General features: G+C 41.2%; 1 protein-coding gene across 3 annotated transcripts; it reads right to left on the bottom strand.

The window, feature by feature from the left end:
- Positions 1-756: 756 nt before the first annotated feature.
- Positions 757-21,084, bottom strand: foxp3b (forkhead box P3b). Of its 3 annotated transcripts, none has more exons than XM_014135151.2 (14): positions 21,019-21,084; positions 20,870-20,925; positions 6,591-6,762; positions 6,237-6,314; positions 5,932-6,052; positions 3,503-3,674; positions 3,106-3,210; positions 2,928-3,015; positions 2,695-2,769; positions 2,367-2,535; positions 2,066-2,142; positions 1,656-1,757; positions 1,420-1,541; positions 760-1,269 (listed from the first exon to the last, which is right to left on the bottom strand). In XM_014135151.2, exons 3-14 carry the CDS (start codon positions 6,753-6,755, stop codon positions 1,212-1,214), a joined length of 1,332 nt encoding a protein of 443 aa, XP_013990626.1. In that variant the 5' UTR covers positions 6,756-6,762; positions 20,870-20,925; positions 21,019-21,084; the 3' UTR covers positions 760-1,211.
- Positions 21,085-21,667: the final 583 nt, after the last annotated feature.

The raw sequence follows: 21,667 nt of genomic DNA, 5'->3' as shown, positions 1-21,667 counted from the left end.
TTATATTTTAGCCTCATATCACACAGTCTCATGTTTACCCATGCACACCAGATAAATCCCTTTTGTCCTTTAGAAAAATAACTCTGGATATAAATAACTGGATATCCCTTTCTAGTGGAAAGACTGATTCATACAGAAGGACAACTGCTGTGTCTGTGGAAAAACTGACTAATAGCTGTGAAATATGAAAAACACAATGGAGACATTTAGAAACCGTAGGGCTAATTTATAGACAATATTTTGCTTGATGTCAGTGACACTGAAATGTTAGACCCATTGTGTTCATGAGATATTATTCAGTTTGTGGTAAAGATTAAGTGGCTAAAGTTCAATGGCAATGAAGGAGTGTCAGGAGCAACAAAAGAGGCTGAAGGCACTGAGGCAAGGCGGAGGTTCTCAAAGGTTGTGAGAGCATTGAGGAGTACATGTACTGTAGGAATCATGCATGTGGGAGCGAGGAGAATGGGTTTTATTTATACTTCACCTTCTGACTGAGACTCACCAGGGAGCTGAGAGAACTGCAGCAGGCTGCTACTCACAGGTGAAAACACTATTAAACAGGGCTTTCACATTGCAGGAAGATACATTCTCCCTTTGTCTTTCACAGAGTTAATCTGGACTTATGGAGAATGATGTAAAAGGGATTGTGGAGGGTAGCTGTTATTTGAAGGTTTGTGGGTAAAGTGGTTAACTGATTTTGTTTTCTCACAAAATATTATCAAATAATGACTGCAACCGGTGATCCAAAATCAGAAATACTTTCAAATATTAATTTAATTAATTATTTTATGAATTTTTGACAGATATCAAATTTTTACTTGCGTAACACATATGTAGCCAACACTACAAAACAAAACGATTGTTCACCTTTTCACTGTGTTTTTATTGACAAATACTTTTTAAGTGTATATTTGTATTTCAAAGGCTGCAAAATATATTGCCATTCCAGCCATGCACACTTCTTCATGATCAGAGTCTAGAGAGGCAAAAGAGTCCGGGGCTATGCTATGTATTATAGCACCATCTGCTGCTGAACAAAGAAGGTGATGCTGGGTGCTGTAGATACTGTAGACCAGGACTGGTCAACCCTCCGCCTGGAGAGCTAATATGGAGGCTTTTGCTCCAGCCCTGTTATAATATACCTGATTCAGTTATAGGTCCTGGTGACTTCCTTTTCCTGTAGTTTTCATTCACTGAAGGGGTGGCTATGTTCAAGGTTCCTCTGGACGGAATAAGGAGAAGGGTGCCAACCATTTCACATGATGATCCCTGAAATAGTTTTTCATATTATTACAATATAATAAAAAACATGCCTTTGTTAATGGGTGGGGTTAACAATAGCACACTCACTTGTTGAGTTGGAATGAAGTTGCAAAACTAAGAGTGAATGAAGAAAGCACATCCAAAGCAGAGGCCTACCTGTGATATTTTTGTCCCTTTCTCCTTTGATATTCCATTTCATCCACTGTCCAGACAGCCCCCTTGCCTCCCTCCACTCGCACAAAACACTTGTGCAAGCTAAGATTATGACGGACAGCGTTCTGTGGTGGCAAAGGAATACAGCTTGTGTTAGGATCTCGGGAGCCAATATTCCTCAAAACTCAAATGTAAGACTCAAATGTAAGTTAACATAATGATCCAAGGAGAAGCCAAACCTTCCATGTGGCCGTGTTGTGTCGGAAGTAGAAGAACATGGTGGTGAACCAGTTGTAGATGTCATTCAGAGAGCGCTGCTTGTCTGGAGTCTCCATTATAGACTGCAGACAGACATGGTGGACATTCACAGTAGACTTGTGCAATTGAAACAGCTCACATGAAGTCTAGACATAAATAGAAGTCTTGCTACTCATGTAGTCCAATACAATGGATTCGATATTAATGTCCCACTTGTGTAGACGAAAAGGTAGAATGTTGTTGTCTTTCAGCTCAACAAAGATGCGTGAACTACAGATCAAACTGTATTAGTTGCTCAGCCAGACTCTCGACAGTCTACCTTTTCCTTTACTCAAGTGTGCCTTTACCTGAGTGTTCAGAGGGACTCTACTGTCTGATTCAGACAACTCACCCATCTTATCAGGCAGGCGTAGGTGTACGGAGGCCGGATGTTGTTGTATTTGTAACACTCAACACTCGGGACAAGATCTGTGGGGTGCCCAATGAAAGCAAACATGCTGGGTCTTGAGTTTGGATCAGATTTTGTGGCAACGCGAAAGGCATCATCACCAAAACAAACAAGCAAAACACTTGGAGGAATGCAAAATGGAGTGGAACTTTCTCTAGCTTAAGAAAAGTGAATCAGCAGTCATGCTATGTGAATGTTATGTGAATGTTACTCCGTGTTGAAGATGAGCGTGAAATGGTGTTACCTGGGAGTAGGTGGTGGGGAGCGGCAGCGGGCCAATACTCCTGCTGTGCCAGCTCCTCTGGCTCTTTAGTGGCGCAGCGTGGCACTCCATCTGCTGCCCGGGCCGGGGAAGGGTTCTGGGGCAGGACTAGTGCCAGGCTGTGGCTGTAGGGCCAATCTGAACCTGCCTTCTGACAGGGAGAGACAACCAACAACACAGACATTCAATATGGGCAGGTTGGGGTGCATAGGACATTTCTTAAAAAGGGAAGGATAATGGGCAATGGCATGGGCGGTTACTATAGTCATTTGAAGGCATTAGCCAAAATAGGGAAGCCTTGAGGAGTTACCATGCCAGTTGACTTGTGTTCAGACAGGTGCAGATGGAGTTGCATTGCAAAGAGTCTCTGTTTTTCCACAGTCAGCTAAAAAAGAGAGAAGATTAATCAAGGTTCATTAGGGGCCACATTTCCACTTAGTTGGACTTGGAGCTTTACAACCTTTCTCTGTTGTCAGTGTTCACTATTTGGAGCTTTTCTGTAAAACTGTCTATTATACTGTGTGTAGAACTACAGGAACAAACCTGGGTCTCCATGTATTGCACCATGTCTTGTTGTACCCTCCACTGTGCAATGCTTCTGTCTCCATGGCCATGGTCAGAGTGGAGGTGTCTGGAGATGTAATCAAAGTCATGACTATAAAGAACAGCACTCCAACTGCATAACAATGACCAATGAAATGTACTGGTGCTCATGACTCACTTCAAAAAACGGGGAAATTCTTCAAATACCGCATCGCAGCCTGGCCAGCAGCAGAGTCCGTTGAGAAACAGAGCACTGGAGCTCCGTAGGGTTGGGTGACCTGGCCTGCAGAAGGAAGGGAGGAGTATTATCAACTCAGGACTGAACGCAATCAAACCAGCCTTGCATTGTTTATGCAGTGTCTGTTTACACACGTACACACACATAGAGGACGGCTCCTAATAATGGCTGGAAAGGAGCGAATGGAAGGGCATCAAACACATGGAACCCATGGAACCCATGTGTTTGATACAGTTTATGCAATCCACTCATTCCACTCATTCCACTCCAGCCATTACCACAAGCCCGCCCTCCCCAATTAAGGTGCCACCAACCTCCTGTGACACACATAACTCACTCATGATGCCTGGTGATGATGGAGCTCTGCTTAGGACTGGCTCTCCTCAGGGGCGAGGGGTGACGAGTGGGCCCAGGAGAGTGCTCAGAGTGTGGGGGTGAGGACTGTCCACGGCTCCCTGTGTCCACCTCCACCTTGCACAGTGATATGGGTTGAGCTGAACCGGCCGCTGCTATAGTGCACGGTGTTGGAAAAGAAAGGTAGAGAAATATTTATATTATGGAAAAAGACCTACAGTGGGAAGAAAAAGTATGTGAGCCCTTTAGAATGACCTGGATTTCTGCATAAATTGATCATAAAATTGTATCTGATCTTAATCTAAATCCCAACAATAGACAAACCACAGTCTGCTTAAACTAATAACACACAAACAATTATATTTTTTCATGTCTTTATTGAACACACCGTGTAAACATTCACAGTGCAGGGTGGGAAAAGTATGTGAACCCTTGGATTGAATAACTGGTTGACCATCCTTTGGCAGCAATAACCTCAACCAAACGTTTTCTGTAGTTGCGGATCAGACCTGCACAACGGTCAGGAGGAATTTTGGACTATTCCTCTTTCCAATTTTTTTCAGTTCCACAATATTCTTGGGATGTCTGGTGTGAACTGCTCTCTTGAGGTCATGCCACAGCATCTCAATCGGATTGAGGTCAGGACTGACTGGGCCACTCCAGAAGGTGTATTTTCTTCTGTTCAAACCATTCTGTTGTTGATTTACTTCTGTCTTTTGGGATGTCGTCCTGTTGCATCACCTAACTTCTGTTGAGCTTCAATTGGCGGACAGACAGCCTTACATTCTCCTGTAAAATGTCTTGATAAACTTGGAAATGAATTTTTCCGTCAATGACAGCAAGCTGTCCAGGCCCTGAGGCAGCAAAGCAGCCCCAAACCATGATGCTGGTGTGCTGTACCTTTTTTGGTGTGCTGTGCCTTTTTTTCTCCACACATAGTGTTGTGTGTTCCTTCCTAACAACTCAACTGTAGTTTCATCTGTCCACAGAATATTCTGCAAGTAGCGCTGTGGAACATCCAGGTGCTCTTTTGCGAACTTCAGATGTGCAGCAATGTTTTTTTGGGACAGCTGTGGCTTCTTCCGTGGTGTCCTCCCATGAACACCATTCTTGTTTAGTGTTTTACGTATTGTAGACTCGTCAACAGAGATGTTAGCATCTTACAGAGATTTCTGTAAGTCTTTAGCTGACCCTCTAGGATTCTTCTTAACCTCATTGAGCATTCTGCGCTGTGCTCTTACAGTCGTCTTTGCAGCACGGCCACTCCTAGGGAGAGTAGCAACAGTGCTGAAATTTCTCCATTTTATAGAGAATTTGTCTTACCGTGGACTGACTTTTGGAGATACTTATGTAACCCTTTCCAGCTTTATGCAAGGCAACAATTCTTAATCTTAGGTCTTCTGAGATGTATTTTGTTCGAGGCATGGTTCACATCAGGCAATGCTTCATGTGAATAGCAAACTCAAATTTTGTGAGGGTTTTTTATAGGGCAGGGCAGCTGTAACCAAAATCTCCAATCTCGTCTCATTGATTCGACTCCAGGTTAGTTGACTCCTGACTCCAATTAGCTTTTGGAGCAGTCGTTAGCCTAGGGGTTCACATACTTTTTTCATCCTACACTGTGAATGTTTCAATTATGTATTCAATGTAGACAAGAAAAATACAATAATTTGTGTGTTATTTGTTTAAGCACACTGTGTATGTCTATTGTTGTGACTTAGATGAAGATCAGATCAATTTTATGTCAAATTTATGCAGAAATACAGGTAATTCCATAGGGTTCACCTACTTTTTCTTGCCACTGTAGAAACACTTTCCATGAACCTCCTATATGAATTATGCATAATGGCTGTATAGAATTGTGTACAACATATGTAATGACACAATTTTTTTATTAAGCCAGCAGTGTTTCCATTCAAAAGTGCGACCCTACACCCGCATTACCTGGGGCATCAGGTAGCGTAGTGGTTAGAGTGTTGGGCCAGTAACCGAAAGGTTGCTAGATTGAATCCCCGAGCTGACAAGGTAAAAATCAGTGGTTCTTCCCCTGACAGTTAACCCACTGTTCCTAGGTCGTCATTGTAAATAAGAATTTGTTCTTAACTGACTTGCCTAGTTAAATATAAATGACCTATGTTGGGAAGGGGGAATAAAAATTTTTTTTAAATACAATGAAAAGCTATAATGGTTTGGTTGTAAGGATGCTGCAGTCGGAGAGAAGTGAACTATGGAGTTGGTTTTGGATTCTATACATCCATTCTACATCCATTCTACATTATTACACAGCAGTGTCATGGACAGTGTTTCTCCATACAGAGCTGTTTTATTCTATCTTCTCATACGACATGATAGTTCAGTTGTATATGTACTGTAAGGGTGCTGGTGCAGAGGGTCAGTCAGAGCAGAGCTTACCCTGTGGTCGTACGTGGGCAGCTAGGACACCCTGGCGGAGGACAGAGGGTCTGTGCTGGCTCAGCTGGGTGCACCGAGACACCCGCTGCAGGAACGGTTTCCCCTCCTCCTCACTGGAACACTGGGAAGGACGAATAACATGCTCACACTTACAGTACCCCCCTTTTACCAGCAGGGAGTGCTCTGAGCAAACACAAGCAGCTTTTTTTGCGAATATCAGTGTATGCATTACATGAATCCCCAGTTCAGAATAGGGCCTTGAAACATGTTATAATAGGAGGTATAAGAAGAGGATAATATCCTACCTGCTGTAACAGTATGCTTTGGAGCTGAGATGAGGCCATAAGTGGACGTCCAGGTCTAATCATCAATGGGAAACCCATCTATAAATAATGGACATTTATCTATATCATTCATCTATCTCACTATTAGGAAAAACTCCATGTAATAAAAATATAGATATTGCCTCCTGGGAACTTGTCTTTAAATTAGCATTATTATACAAAATATAATAAACAAAAACAACATGAAAAAGCCAACTGTATGGAACTGTCTTGATTTACACTTTAGCTCTATACTTTCCATTGATATTTATTTTAGTCTTCTTCCAATTATGTGTTACATGTTGATTGAAACCACGCTAGCAGTTCAACCAATACCTGAGTAACAGAGGTACGAGCATAGAGCCGAGGTGAGAAAGAATCATTTGGCTTGGTACGTGTGTCTGGCTCCTCTCCGTGTTCACCCCGCCGATCTCGCTGCTGCTGCTGTCTACCACTGTTCAGCCGCCCACTCTTCAACCTCTCACTCTCAGTCTGTGGCATCCCTGGGCTTGGTGTAGAAGAGAGGAAACGGATGGTTAGTGCTAAGTGCATGCCTCCGCCAGGAATGCATGGGTGGTGGTGGATAAAAGTTGTGAATGTGTAGACAACATAAACATTTGCAAATAATCAAAAGTCACAATAGATCGTCCCCACACAGGGCACCAATTATGTAGAGATGTTCATATTTGTAAGGATATGTTGTATTCGGTCTTGCATATATTTCAACATATGATATTAAAACAACACATCGCTACTATAAGAAAGAGAGAGAGAGAGAGAGAGAGAGAGAGAGGAGGTGGGGCAAACCAATGTGCTCTTTGATAAATGTTAGACAGCAACAGGTTTGGAGGCATGGTGTCTTTTGTTCCCTTATCAGACATAATGAAAGGTAAAGGAGTTCAAACACAGTCTGGGCTGAGAGATGTTGTGGTTGCGCACAGGTGCAACTACACAGACATTGAAGCGTACAGAGATGGAACTGATAGCAGCAGGTATCTCAAAAACATACAGTGAATCGAACAGTGACATATTTAGTTGTTGTTTTGGCTCTGTACTCCAGCGCTTTGGATTTGAAATGATACAATGGCTTTGAGGTTAAAGTGCAGACTGTCAGCTTTATTTTGAGGGTATTTTTATCCATATCGGGTGAACCATTTAGAAATTACATCACTTTTTGTACATAGTCCCCCTATTTTAGGGGCCCAAAAGTATTGGGACAAATTCACTTATATGTGTTTTAAAGTAATCAAAAGTTTAGTATTTGGTCCCATATTCCTAACACGCAATGACTACATCAAGCTTGTGACTCTACAAACTTGTTGGATTCATTTTCTGATGTTTTGGTTGTGTGTCAGATTATTTTGTGCCCAATAGAAAGTAAAGGCAAATTTAACTTCCTGACTGATGTCTTGAGATATTTCTTCAATATATCCACATAATTTTCTTTTCTCATGATGCCATCTATTTTGTGAAGTGCACTAGTCCCTCCTGCAGCAAAGCACCCCCACAACATGATGCTGCCACCCCCGTGTTTCACGGTTGGGATGGTGTTCTTCGGCTTGCAAGCCTCCCCCTTTTCCTCTAGACATAACGATGGTCATTATGGCCAAACAGTTCTATTTTTGTTTCGTCAGACCAGAGGACATTTCTCCAAAAAGTATGATCTTTGTCCCCATGTGCAGTTGCAAACCGCAGCCTGGCTTTTTTATGGCAGTTTTGGAGCAGTGGCTTCTTCCTTGCTGAGCGGCCTCTCAGGTTATGTCGATATAGGACTCGTTTTACTGTGGACATAGATACTTTTGTACCTGTTTCCTCCAGCATCTTCACAAGGTCCTTTGCTGTTGTTCTGGGATTGATTTGCACTTCTCGCACCAAAGTACGTTCATCTCTAGGAGACAGAACGCGTCTCCTTCCTGAGCGGTATGATGGCTGCGTGGTCCCATGGCGTTTATACTTGCGTACTGTTGTTTGTACAGATGAACGTGGTACCTTCGGGCGTTTGGAAATTGCTCTCAAGGATGAACCAGACTTGTGGAGGTCTACATTTTTTCTTCTGAGGTCTTGGCTGATTTCTTTTGATTTTCCCATGATATCAAGCAAAGAGACACTGAGTTTGGTAGGCCTTGAAATACATCCACAGGTACACCTCCAATTGACTCAAATGATGTCAATTAGCCTATCAAAGGCTTCTAAAGCCATGACATTCTTTTCTGGAATTTTCCAAACTGTTTAAAGGCACAGTCAACTTAGTGTATGTAAACTTCTGACCCACTGGAATTGTGATACAGTGAATTATAAGTGAAATAATCTGTCTGTAAACAATTGTTGGAAAAATGACTTGTGTCATGTACAAAGTAGATGTCCTAACCGACTTTCTAAAACTATAGTTTGTCAACATGAAATTTGTGGAGTGTATGTAAACTTCCGACTTCAACTGTAAGTATTCAGACCCTTTGCTATGAGACTCGAAATTGAGCTCAGGTGCATCTTGTTTCCATTGATCATGCTTGAGATGTGTCTACAACTTGAGTGGAAACAACCTATGGTAAATTCAATCGATTGGATATAATTTGTAAAGGCACACACCTGTCTATATAAGGTCCCACATTTGACAGTGCATGTCAGAGCAAAAAGCCATGAGGTGAAGGAATTGTCTGTAGAGCTCGGAGACAGGATTGTGGTGAGGTACAGATCTGGGGAAGGGTACCAAAAAATGTCTGCAGCATTGAAGGTACCCAAGAACACAGTGGCTTCCATCATTCTTAAAGAAGTTAAAGAAGTTTGGAACCACCAAGACTCTTCCTAGAGCTGAACTGCTCTGCCAAACTGAGCAATCGGGGGAAAAGGGCCTTGGTCAGGAAAGTAACCAAGAACCCGATGGTCACTCTGACAGAGCTCCAGAGTTCCTCTGTGGAGATGGGAGAACCTTCCAGAAGGACAACCATCTTTGCAGCACTCCACCAATCAGGCCTTTATGGTATAGTGGCCAGACGGAAACCACTCCTCAGTAAAAGGCACATGACAGCCCGCTTGGAGTTTGCCAAAAGGCACCTAAAGGACTCTCAGACCATGATAAACAAGATTCTTTGGTCTGATGAAACCAAGATTGAACTCTTTGGCCTGAATGCCAAGCGTCATGTCTGGAGGAAACCTGGCACCATACCTACGGTGAAGCATGGTGGTGGCAGCAATATACTGTGGCGATGTTTTTCAGTGGCAGGGACTGGGAGACTAGTCAGTATCGAGGGAAAGTACAGAGAGATCCTTGATGAAAACCTGCTCCAGAGCCCTCAGGACCTCAGACTGGGGCGAAGGTTCACCTTTCAACAGGACAACGACCCTAAGCACACAGCCAAGACAACGCAGGAGTGGCTTGTGGACAAGTGTCTGAATGTTCTTGAATGGCCCAGCCAGAACCTGGACTTGAACCCGATCGAACATGTCTGGAGAGACCTGAAAATAGCTGTGCAGCGACGCTCCCCATCCAACCTGACAGAGCTTGAGAGGATCTGCAGAGTAGAATGGGAGAAACTCACCAAATAAAGGTGAAGTGTCCTACCCAAGATGGCGCCAAAGAGGATGGCTGACGTTTTACATGCCCGTAACCAACTCTACTTGTTCATTCTTTTGTGTTGTTTGTAACTTTTTTTATATTGTGTAGATAATGTTGCTGCTACCGTCTCTTATGACCAAAAATAAATTCTGGACGTCAGAACTGGGATTACTCACCACGAACTGGAAGAAGCCTTTTCCTTTAACGAGTCTGACGAAAAAGATATAGTGCTCTCCCGTGAACAGGCCCAGATCCCCATAATTTACATGAAGAAAAGACAGAGGAAAAGAGGATGCAGATCTGGCTGCATTTTGAGAATCTGTAGGCAAGCGTGTAAACTCCCACTGCCATAAATTCTACTTGCTAACATGCTATCATTGGAAAATAAAACTGATGATCTACGATTACGATTATCCTACCAACGGGACATTAAGAACTGTAATATCTTATGCTTCACCGAGTCGTGGCTGAACGACGACACAGATAATTTAGAGCTGGAGGGATTTTCAATGCACCGGCAGAACAGAGAAGCTACGTCTGGTAAGACAAAGGGTGGGGGTGTGTGTCTTTTTGTCAATAACAGCTGGTGCGCAATGTCTAATATTAAAGAAGTCTTGAGGTATTGCTCGCCTGAGGTAGAGTACCTTATGATAAGCTGTAGACCACACTATCTACCAAGAAAGCTCTCATCTATATTATTTGTAGCCATCAATTTACCACCACATACCGATGCTGGCACTAAGATCGCACTCAACCAACTCTATAAGGCCATAAGCGAACAAGAAAATGCTCACCCAGAAGCTACTAGTGGCCGGGGATTTTAATACAGACAAACTTAAATCAGTTTTACTACATTTTTACCAGCATGTCACATGTGCAACCAGAGGGAAAAAAACTCTCAACCACCTTTACTCCACACACAGAGATGCATACAAAGCCCACCCGCCCTCCATTTGGTAAATCTGACCATAATTCTATCCTCCCGATTCCTGCTTACAAGCCAAAACTAAAGCAGGAAGTACCAGTGACTCTCTCAATACGGAAGTGGTCAGATGACGCAGTTGCTACGTAACAGGACTGTTTTGCTAGCACAGACTGGAATATGTTCCGGGATTCATCCCATGGCATTGAGGAGTATACCACCTCAGTCATCGGCTTCAATAAGTGCATTGACGACGTCATCCCCACGGTGACCGTATGTACATATCCCAACCAGAAGCCATGGATTACAGGCCGCTTTGAAGGATCGGGACACTAATCCGGACACCTATAAGAAATCCCGCTATGCCCTCAGATGAACCATCAAACAAGCAAAGCGTCAACACAGGATAAAGATTGAATCCTACTACACCGGCTCTGACGCTAGTCAGATGTGGCAGGGCTTAAAAACTATTACGGACTACAAAGGGAAACCCAGACGTGAGCTGCCCTGTGATGCGAGTCTACCAGGCGAGCTAAATGCCTTTTATGCTCGCTTCGAGGCAAGCAACACTGAAGCATGCACGAGAGCACCAGCTGTTCTGGATGACTGTGATAACGCTCTCGTTAGCCGATGTGAGCAAGACCTTTAAACAGGTCAACATTCACAAAGCCGCGGGTCCAGATGGATTACCAGGACATGTACTCAAAGCATGCGCGGACCAACTGGCAAGTGTCTTCACTGACATTTTCAACCTCTCCTTGACCGAGTCTGTAATACCTACATGTTTCAAGCATACCACCATAGTCCGAGTGTCCAAGGAAGTGAAGGTAACCTGCCTAAATGATTACCGCCCTGTAGCACTCACATCGGTAGCCATGAAGTGCTTTGAAAGGCTGGTCATGGCTCACATCAACAGCATCCTCCCAGATACCCTAGACCCAATCCAATTCGCATCCAATTCGCCCCAACAGATCCACAGATGATGCAATCTCAATCGCACTCCACACTGCCCTTTTCCACCTGGACAAAAGGATCACCTATGTGAGAATGCTGTTCATTGACTACAGCTCAGTGTTTAACACCATAGTGCCCACGAAGCTCATCACTAAGCTAAGGACCCTGGGACTAAACACCTCCCTCTGCAACTGGATCCTGGACTTCCTGACGGGCTGCCCCCAGGTGGTAAGGGTGGACAACAACACGTCTGTCACGCTGATCCTCAACACTGGGGCAACTCAGGGGTGTGTATTTAGACCCCTCCTGTACTCCCTGTTCACCCACGCGGCCAATCACGACTCCAACATCATCATTAAGTTTGCTGATGACACAACAGTGGTAGGCCTGATCATCAACAATGATGAGACAGCCTATAGGGAGGAGGCCAGAGAACTGGCAGTGTGGTACAAGGATAACAACCTCTCCCTCAATATGAGCAAGACAAAGGAGCTGATCGTGGATTACAGGAAAAGGCTGGCCGAACAGGCTCCCATTAACATCAACAAGGCTGTAGTGGAGCAGGTCGAGAGTTTCAAGTACCTTGGTGTCCAGATCACCAACGCTCTATCATTGTCCAAATACACCAAGACAGTTGTGAAGAGGGCACGACAAAACCTTTTCCCCTCAGGAGACTGAAAAAATGTGGCATGGGTCCTCAGATCCTCAAAAAGTTATACAGCTGCACCATTGAGAGCATCCTGACCGGTTGCGTCACCGCCTGGTATGGCAACTGCTCGGCATCTGACCGTAAGGCGCTACAGAGGGTAGTGCGTACGGCCCAGTACATCACTGGGGCCAAGCTTCCTGCAATCCAGGATGTATATAATAGGTTGTGTCAGAGGAAAGCACATAAAATTGTCAGAGACTCCAGTCACCCAAGTCATAGATTGTTTTCTCTGCTACTGCACGGCAAGCGGTACCGGAGCGCCAAGTCTAGGACCAAAAAGGTCCTTAACAGCTTCTACCCCCAAGCCATAAGACTGCTGAACAATTAATCAAATGACCACCAGACTATTACATTGACCCCCCCCCCCCCCCCCCCCCCCTCCATTTGTTTTGTACACTGCTGCTACTCGCTGTTTATTATCTATGCATAGTCTCTTACCTACATGTACAAATTACCTCTAACCTGTACCCCCGCACACTGACTCAGTACCGGTACCCCCTGTATATAGCCTCGTTATTGTTATGTTATTGTGTTACTTTTTATAATTATTTACTTTAGTTTATTTGATAAATATTTTCTTAACTCTTCTTGAACTGCACTGTTGGTTAAGGGCTTGTAAGAAAGCATTTCACGGTAAGGTCTACATTTGTTGTATTCGGCGCATGTGGCAAATAAAGCTTGATTTGACTCAAGGCTGTAATCACTGCCAAAGGTGTTTCAACAAAGTACTGAGTAAAGGGTCTGAATACTTGTGTAAATGTGATATTTCAGTTTTTTGTTTTATACATTTGCAAAAATTCTTAAAGCTGTTTTTGTTTTGTCATTATGCGGTATCGTGTGTAGATTGATGAGGAAAGTAAACTATTTAGGCAATTTTAGAATAAGCCTATAACATAACAAAATGTGGAAAAAGACCAGACCACCGTGTACAATTGCAAATGCACGCCCTCACCCAGCAACCCAGGAAGAGGAAACAGGAATTCAGTAGAAATAGAAAGTATTGAAGCTCTTTGTGGTTTCTCGTTTTTATCTCCACTTCACGAGCAAACCAAACATATCTCCTGTACAGAGAGCTCAGATCAAAGTAAAGAGAAGACTGAATCAACAAGTCACATAACAGGCATTAAATGAATAAGCAAATCTTTTTTATTTGGAATTGAGAGCTACGTGTTGATATCACACAGATTTGTAGAGTGTGATCTGATGAATGGATGTGCTACAAGAACATTACAAGTAGAAGATATTAACACTTCTTTCAACACTTCTCTCAACTGAGGGCAATGACATTCAGCTTTTACTGTAGTCTAGGAGTGGGTTTGATGATCAAAATACCATATTTGCAATCAACTACATACTGTACAGTGAGGGGAAAAAGTATTTGATCCCCTGCTGATTTTGTACGTTTGCCCACTGACAAAGAAATTATCAGTCTATAATTTTAATGGTAGGTTTATTTAAACAGTGAGAGACAGAATAACAACAAAAAAAATCCGAAAAACACATGTCAAAAATGTTATAAAATGATTTGCATTTTATTGAGGGAAATAAGTATTTGACCCCTCTGCAAAACATGACTTAGTACTTGGTGGCAAAACCCTTGTTGGCAATCACAGAGGTCAGATGTTTCTTGTAGTTGGCCACCAGGTTTGCATACATCTCAGGAGGGATTTTGTCCCACTCCTCTTTGCAGATCTTCTCCAAGTCATTAAGGTTTCGAGGCTGACGTTTGGCAACTCGTACCTTCAGCTCCCTCCACAGATTTTCTATGGGATTAAGGTCTGGAGACTGGCTAGGCCACTCCAGGACCTTAATGTGCTTCTTCTTGAGCCACTCCTTTGTTGCCTTGGCCATGTGTTTTAGGTCATTGTCATGCTGGAATACCCATCCATGACCCATTTTCAATGCCCTGGCTGAGGGAAGGAGGTTCTCACCCAAGATTTGACGGTACATGGCCCCATCCATCGTTCCTTTGATGCGGTGAAGTTGTCCTGTCCCCTTAGCAGAAAAACACCCCCAAAGCATAATGTTTCCACCTCCATGTTTGACGGTGGAGATGGTGTTCTTGGGGTCATAGGCAGCATTCCTCCTCCTCCAAACACGGCGCGTTGAGTTGATGCCAAAGAGCTCCATTTTGGTCTGTTGACCACAACACTTTCACCCAGTTGTTCTCTGAATCATTCAGATGTTCATTGGCAAACTTCAGACAGGCATGTATATGTGCTTTCTTGAGCAGGGGGACCTTGCGGGCGCTGCGGGATTTCAGTCCTTCCCGGCGTAGTGTGTTACCAATTGTTTTCTTGGTGACTATGGTCCCAGCTGCCTTGAGATCATTGACAAGATCCTCCCGTGTAGTTCTGGGCTGATTCCTCACCGTTCTCATGATCATTGCAACTCCACGAGGTGAGATCTTGTATGGAGCCCCAGGCCGAGGGAGATTGACAGTTCTTTTGTGTTTCTTCCATTTGCGAATAATCGCACCAACTGTTGTCACCTTCTCACCAAGCTGCTTGGCGATGGTCTTGTAGCCCATTCCAGCCTTGTGTAGGTCTACAATCTTGTCCCTGACATCCTTGGAGAGCTCTTTGGTCTTGGCCATGGTGGAGAGTTTGGAAGCTGATTGACTGATTGCTTCTGTAGACAGGTGTCTTTTATACAGGTAACAAGCTGAGATTAGGAGCTCTCCCTTTAAGAGTGTGCTCCTAATCTCAGCTCGTTACCTGTATAAAAGACACCTGGGAGCCAGAAATCTTTCTGATTGAGAGGGGGTCAAATACTTATTTCCCTCATTAAAATGCAAATCAATTTATAACATTTTTGACATGTGTTTTTCTGAAATTGTTTGGTTGTTATTCTGTCTCTCACTGTTCAAATAAACCTACCATTAAAATTATAGACTGATCATTTCTTTGTCAGTGGGCAAACGTACAAAATCAGCAGGGGATCAAATACTTTTTTCCCTCACTGTATGTAAAGCTATTCATCGTGTGTCATATCTAAAGTATTTCTCTTTGAGTTTTGTTATTACTCACCATCCTCCCATATCTAGGATATTATTCTGGTGTTGGCGCATTGGTACGAACCTATGGTTGTCATTGATTTGAACAGGAGCTTTTTTTGGCTTATAACACTACACTTGGGGAGGGAGACTTCATAAGCAGAGGAAATGTTATTGTTAATCTTTGATCCACAAAGGACATTATTTAACTTGATATTTTTCTAAATTCTATTACGTTTAACTCATAATATATTTTCTTCAAAATAAAATGTTCTATTTGAATGAGAACAAAACATATATAAAATAGATTAGAGTATACTGAAGTGGTGACAATTTCATGTCCAAAATGACCGAATTAATCTAAATAGCAAAATCAGTATGAAACCAAACTACGAATTTGATCTTCATGTAATACAAGTCCTACAGCTTTTTATTTTTATCATACTGAGCAAATTAGGAATTTGCTAACATTTTTGCAGTTTAAATTACAAAGTCAGGATATTACTTGAACATTTATGTCCAGATTCTATATTTCCAGATGTTTGGCTGTAAAGGAACATTTAAAAAGCAATTGAGATAGAACATGAACGTCTACTCAAGATTACTCATGCGGCATTAGCATGCAGCGTAAATCCAGCCACAACAAGTGAGGGGTGTAAATGCTGGAATGAGCAGTTCCCACATTCTACAAACCCACACTCTACAATCATGTCACACTGACTCAGAGCTTCCATTTATAACTATGACTAGTACATCACTATTGGCTTTCACCAGAATTTAACCTACATTTATTATTCTATAAACTACAATACAAAGAATTGTGCTCATTCCCTTATGTATTAATCTGTTCATCCTAATCTGATCTTTAAATTAGGTTAAGCATCAATATGTCCATTAGAAACACAACCTAATCTTCCTGGAATGTTTTGATGAGTTTCTGATTAAATGCATGTTGTGAAGCCTCAATACTTTATTTTTAGACTCACTGCAAATAAATCATAGAGACTAAATGCTTTCTTGGTTTCTAACCTAAAAATGTATATCTCACAGATCAAAAGTAATACAATTGAAAGACCAAAGCATAACAGTACAAATTCTGCAAGGTGATTCATAGTTTTTGACATTGATGTACCGAAAACATTATCCTATTCCATCATTTGCTTTTTTGTGGTAAAAGAAAGTACAGTTATTGACAGAGTCAGATAAACCAGAATGTAGGGTCATTTTGATTACACGGCAACATGTGATGATAACGGTACACATTCTTGAAAAAATTACATCCTTGTACTATATTTAAGCAATAAGGCATGAGGGGTTGTGGTATATGGTCAATATACCACGGCTAAGGGCTATTCTTACGCACGATGCAAAACAGAGTGCCTGGATATAGCCGTTAGCCGTGGTATATTGACCATATACCACAAACCCCAGAGGAACCTTATTGCTATTATAAACTGGTTACCAATGTAATTACAGCAGTAAAAATACATGTTTTGTCATACCTATACGGTCTAATATACCACGGCTGTCAACCAATCAGCATTCAGGGCTCGAACCACCCAGTTTATAATTAGGTATAAAATCCAAATGTGCCACAGAACAAATTCTGTTTGGTGTAAATACATGAAATTTGGCGTCAACAGTAAAAGTGTCTAGACAGGCCACATTGGATTTTAAGATGGTCATTATCGATCACACTTCCAGTGTCAATCAAAGTTGGGATTTAGAGAAAATATGAAAAAATCTAAAATACTAAAGCATATATTTTTTTAAATACAAAAGAAACAAATACTATTGTTATTTGACCTGTTCTAAGCCCAAATATGCTAAATATACACTGAGTGTACAAAACATTAGGAACACATGCTCTTTCAATGACAGACTGACCAGGTGAATCGAGGTGAAAGCTATGATCCCTTATTGATGTCACTTGTTAAATCCACTTCAATCAGTGTAGATAAAGGGGAAGGCAGGTTAATTAAATAAGGATTTTTAAGCCTTAGGGCAATTGAGACATGGATTGTATATTGGGGCAGCAGGTAGCCTAGTGGTTAGAGTGTTGGACTAGTAACCGGAAGGTTGCGAGAGCAAATCCCTGAGCTGACAAGGTAAAAAAATCTGTTGTTCTGCCCCTGAACAAGGTAGTTAACCCATCATTGAAAATAAAAATGTGTTTTTAACTAACTTGTCTAGTTAAATAAAGGTAAAAAAATAAAAAAGGATTGATATATGTGCCATTCAGAGGGTGAATGGGCAAGACAAAAGATTGAAGGGCCTTTGAACAAGGTATGATAGTAGGTGCCAGGCTCACCGGTTTAAGGGTGTCAAGAACTGCAACTGCTGTTTTTTTTATGCTCAACAGTTTCCTGTGTGTATCAAGAATGGTTTACCACCCAAAGGGCATCCAGCCAACTTGACGCAACTGTGGGAAGCCTTGGAGTCAACATTAGGCAGCATCTCTGTGGAATGCTTTCGACACCTTGTAGAGTCCATGTCGGATGAATTGAGGCTATTCTGAAGGCAAAAGGGGGTGAAACTCAATTTTAGGAAGGTGTTCCTAATGTTTTGTACACTCAATGAATGATTCAACTTATTGTCGTTTGTGAAATACAGCCGTTTCTGTATCATACTATATTTAGTCTATGGGCATGTGGTTACTGTTTTTTTTTACACAAGTCTGTGGGAGATAAATAGAGAGAATTATTTAGCATGCCTCATTCTCTATAGATGTGCATTGGATTTTCTTATACTGTACAATATACTCTAGGAGTGTGTGTTAGTGTGAGTGTGTGTGTATTTCTTTAGATATTGTTTATATATATATATATATATATTGGTTCAGGCAATATATACACCAAAATGTATTAAGATCTGAACATGTTTAAGATCTGAGAAGGAGAGAAAACGTTGTAAAAATGATGGATTTGCTTATGTTGCTTAATATACGCTACAGGTGTGTGTTTGTGAGAAAGCGTGTTTGTGGATTTTTTTAGATATGTTGACAGTGCCTCCAGAAAGTATTCACACCCATTGACTTTTTCCACATGTTGTTGTGTTACAGCCTGAACTTAGAATTGATTACATAGCAATTTTTTGGGGCATGGGGTTATACAAGATGCCCTATAATATCAGTGAAATAAGTGGAATAATGTTTTACAAATATTTGTACAAATGAATGAGAAATGAAAAGCTGAAATGTCTTGAGTCAATAAGTATTCAACCCCTTTGCTATGGAAAGCCTAAATAAGTTCAGGAGTAAGAATGTGCTTAACAAGTGACATGATGAGTTGCATGGTATCACTCTGTGTGCAATAATAGTTTTTAACATTATTTTTTTATGACTACCTCATCTCTGTACCCCACACATACAGATAACTGTAAGGTCTCTCAGTCGAGCAGTGAATTTGAAACACAGATTCAACCACAAAGACCAGGGAGGTTTTCCAATGCCTCGCAAACAAGGGCACCTATTGGTAAACATTGAATATCCCTTTGAGTAGGGTGAAGCTAGTAATTACACTTTGGATGGTGTATCAATACACCCAGTCACTACAAAGATACAGGTGTCCTTCCTAACTCAGTTGCCGGAGAGGAAGGAAACCAATCAGTGATTTCACCATGAGGCCAATAGTGACCTTAAAACAGTTAGAGTTTAATGGCTGTGGTAGGAGAAAACTGAGGATGGATCAACAGCATTGTAGTTACTCCACAATACTAACCTAATGACACAGTGAAAAGAAGGAAGCTTGTACAGAATAAAAAATATTCCAAAACATGCATCCTGTTTGCAACAAGGCACTAAAGTAATACTGCAAAGAATGTGGCAAAGCAATTAACTTTTTGTCCTGAATACAAAGTGTTATGTTCGGGGAAAATCCAATACAACACATTACTGAGTACCACTCTCCATATTTTCAAGGATAGTGGTGGCTGCATCATGTTAAGGGTATGCTTGTAATTGTTAACGGCTGGAAAATGGTTGTCTAGCAATGATAAACAACCAATTATTTTCATAATAATGGCCAAATGTTGCAGAATTCAGGTGTGGAAAGCTCTTAGAGACTTACCCAGAAAGACTTACAGCTGTAATCACTCCCAAAGGTGCTTCTACAAAGTAGGGGTGTAGGGGTGTGAATACTTATATAAATTATATACTGTATTTTTGTATTTTTCTAAAAACAATTTCTAAAAACCTGTTTTCACTTTGTAATTATGGACTATTGTGTGCAGATGGATGAGAGAAAAAAAATCTATTTTATCCATTTTGAATTCAAGCTGTAACACAACAAAAAGTGGAATAAGTCAAGGGTTATGAATACTTAGTGAAGGCACTGTATATTAGTCCAGGCAATATATATACCAAACATGTTAAAGATCTGATGATTTGAACATGTATTCATTCACATGACTTGATTCATGAAATGTGTAAAAACTGTAACCCCATGTATCCAAGGACTAAATATTGTACAATATCAAAACGTACATAGTAGAAAAAGATGTTCAGATTTGTCCGCCAGTAAGCTCAGAGAACAAGTTAACCAAATGAAATTAGAAATGTCCATTATGGACATTAATGGGTTAATAATAAAAGACACATCCAGGACAAGTCCCCATGTTAGTCACAAATTACTTTTCGCATCATGACTACCATGCAAGTGAAGAGATCAATTCATCAACAGTTCATTGTGTTATGAATATCAGGTCTTGGGTCTTAACCCAAATCAATTTAAGAATTATATTGGATGAGATTGTCAATCATTTTTTATTTATTCTTCTCTTGAACATACTGAATTCAAATAATCTACCCGAAATGTAATAGATATCATTCCAGAGTCGTTTCAATTTTGTGAATGATTGTGTCAGAACTGTGTCGACTGGGGTGTCATTGAATAATCCATTCACTGAGAAGTAAAAAAAAAAAAAAAAAGGCATTGAACATAATGTTTCAATGTGAAGAGGAATGATTAGATTGTTTTAGCCTAAATTATTAGTGATGCTTTAAATGCTTACTTTTACACCTGTTAACACCTTTTAACAGGTTCCTCACTACATCAGCCATTGCAAACTTTTCTTGATCGTGTGTACTTAAAAAAATCTATCAGCCGCTTTTCACAAAACATGCCTTTTTCACTCTTTCGCTATATGCCTACAATCTCTCATCTATGTTACCCAACTAGTATACAATATTGATACTTTTTACATTTTTAAAGGAGTAAGGTCCATGATCATTAGACTACACTATGAAATAGCTCATACACCACAGTTACATACAATCCACCATTACAGATCACACCACGGTCTGGAGTTTTGCGTACCTAGCATACCTCTGGTGGACACGCACCCCAATTTGAGAGACACTTGCCCACTGAATTATCTCCCTTCTGATGCTCAGAATGGTTTGCCAACAAATACTCTAGCTGAAAGCAAAGAAGTACATTCCTAAAATGCAAAGGCCACACACTAAAACAGACAGTTTTCTCACCTTACTCTGTATCTCCTGCTCACTTTCTGTCTTCCTGTTCTCAGGAGGAAGAGATGCTAGAAAATGAAAAAAGGTAACAAATGTGTCAGAGGAAGGGGGGGGAGTAGTATTCCACTAATGATGTTTGACGTCTATTATTCAACACTCACCTAAAGATGCCTCACGCAATGTGCGAGAGAGGGAACAGATGTGTGAAATGTGTGTTTGCAGAATCCAGTCTGTATTTATACCTGGAAGTTACTGAAGGTAAGAAAAGCTTTCTCAAAAAAAAAGTTTGAGCCTGCCAACAGAATAGAAATGTACTACATACATTCACATCCAACATTATTGGCACCCTTGATAAAGATGAGCAAAAAAGACTGTATAAAATATATAATACAAATACTGAGCTATATTGAATCCTCAAAAACATTTTAAAATTATATTATTTTATACTAGTACAATGCTCAGAAAATAATATTTTGTTTAACAAATAATAAAATAACATTTTCATTTGTGGGTCAATTAAGCATTTCTTTGTGGATTTTTATGTGTGCTTGGGGTTATTGTCTTTTTGGAAGATTCATGATGCCATTGACCTTAACAAGGGCCCCAGGACCAGTGGAAGCAAAACGGCCCCATAACATCAAAGATCCACCACCATATTTTACAGTAGGTATGAGGTTCTTTTCGGCATATGCATCCTTCATTTGAGACCAAACACTGTGTGGCCAAAGAGCTATACCCCAGTGAAACAGGAAGCTATGGAAGGTCACAATAATTTGACATCAACATTTTTTATGAGGAATGGTCTACAAT

The sequence above is a fragment of the Salmo salar genome, chromosome 13 (genome assembly GCF_965601325.2).
Source record: "Salmo salar chromosome 13, fSalSal1, whole genome shotgun sequence".
In the NCBI taxonomy this organism is placed as follows: domain Eukaryota; kingdom Metazoa; phylum Chordata; class Actinopteri; order Salmoniformes; family Salmonidae; genus Salmo; species Salmo salar.
Note: the sequence above shows the minus strand (reverse complement) of the source record. Positions and strands in the feature narration are given on the sequence as shown.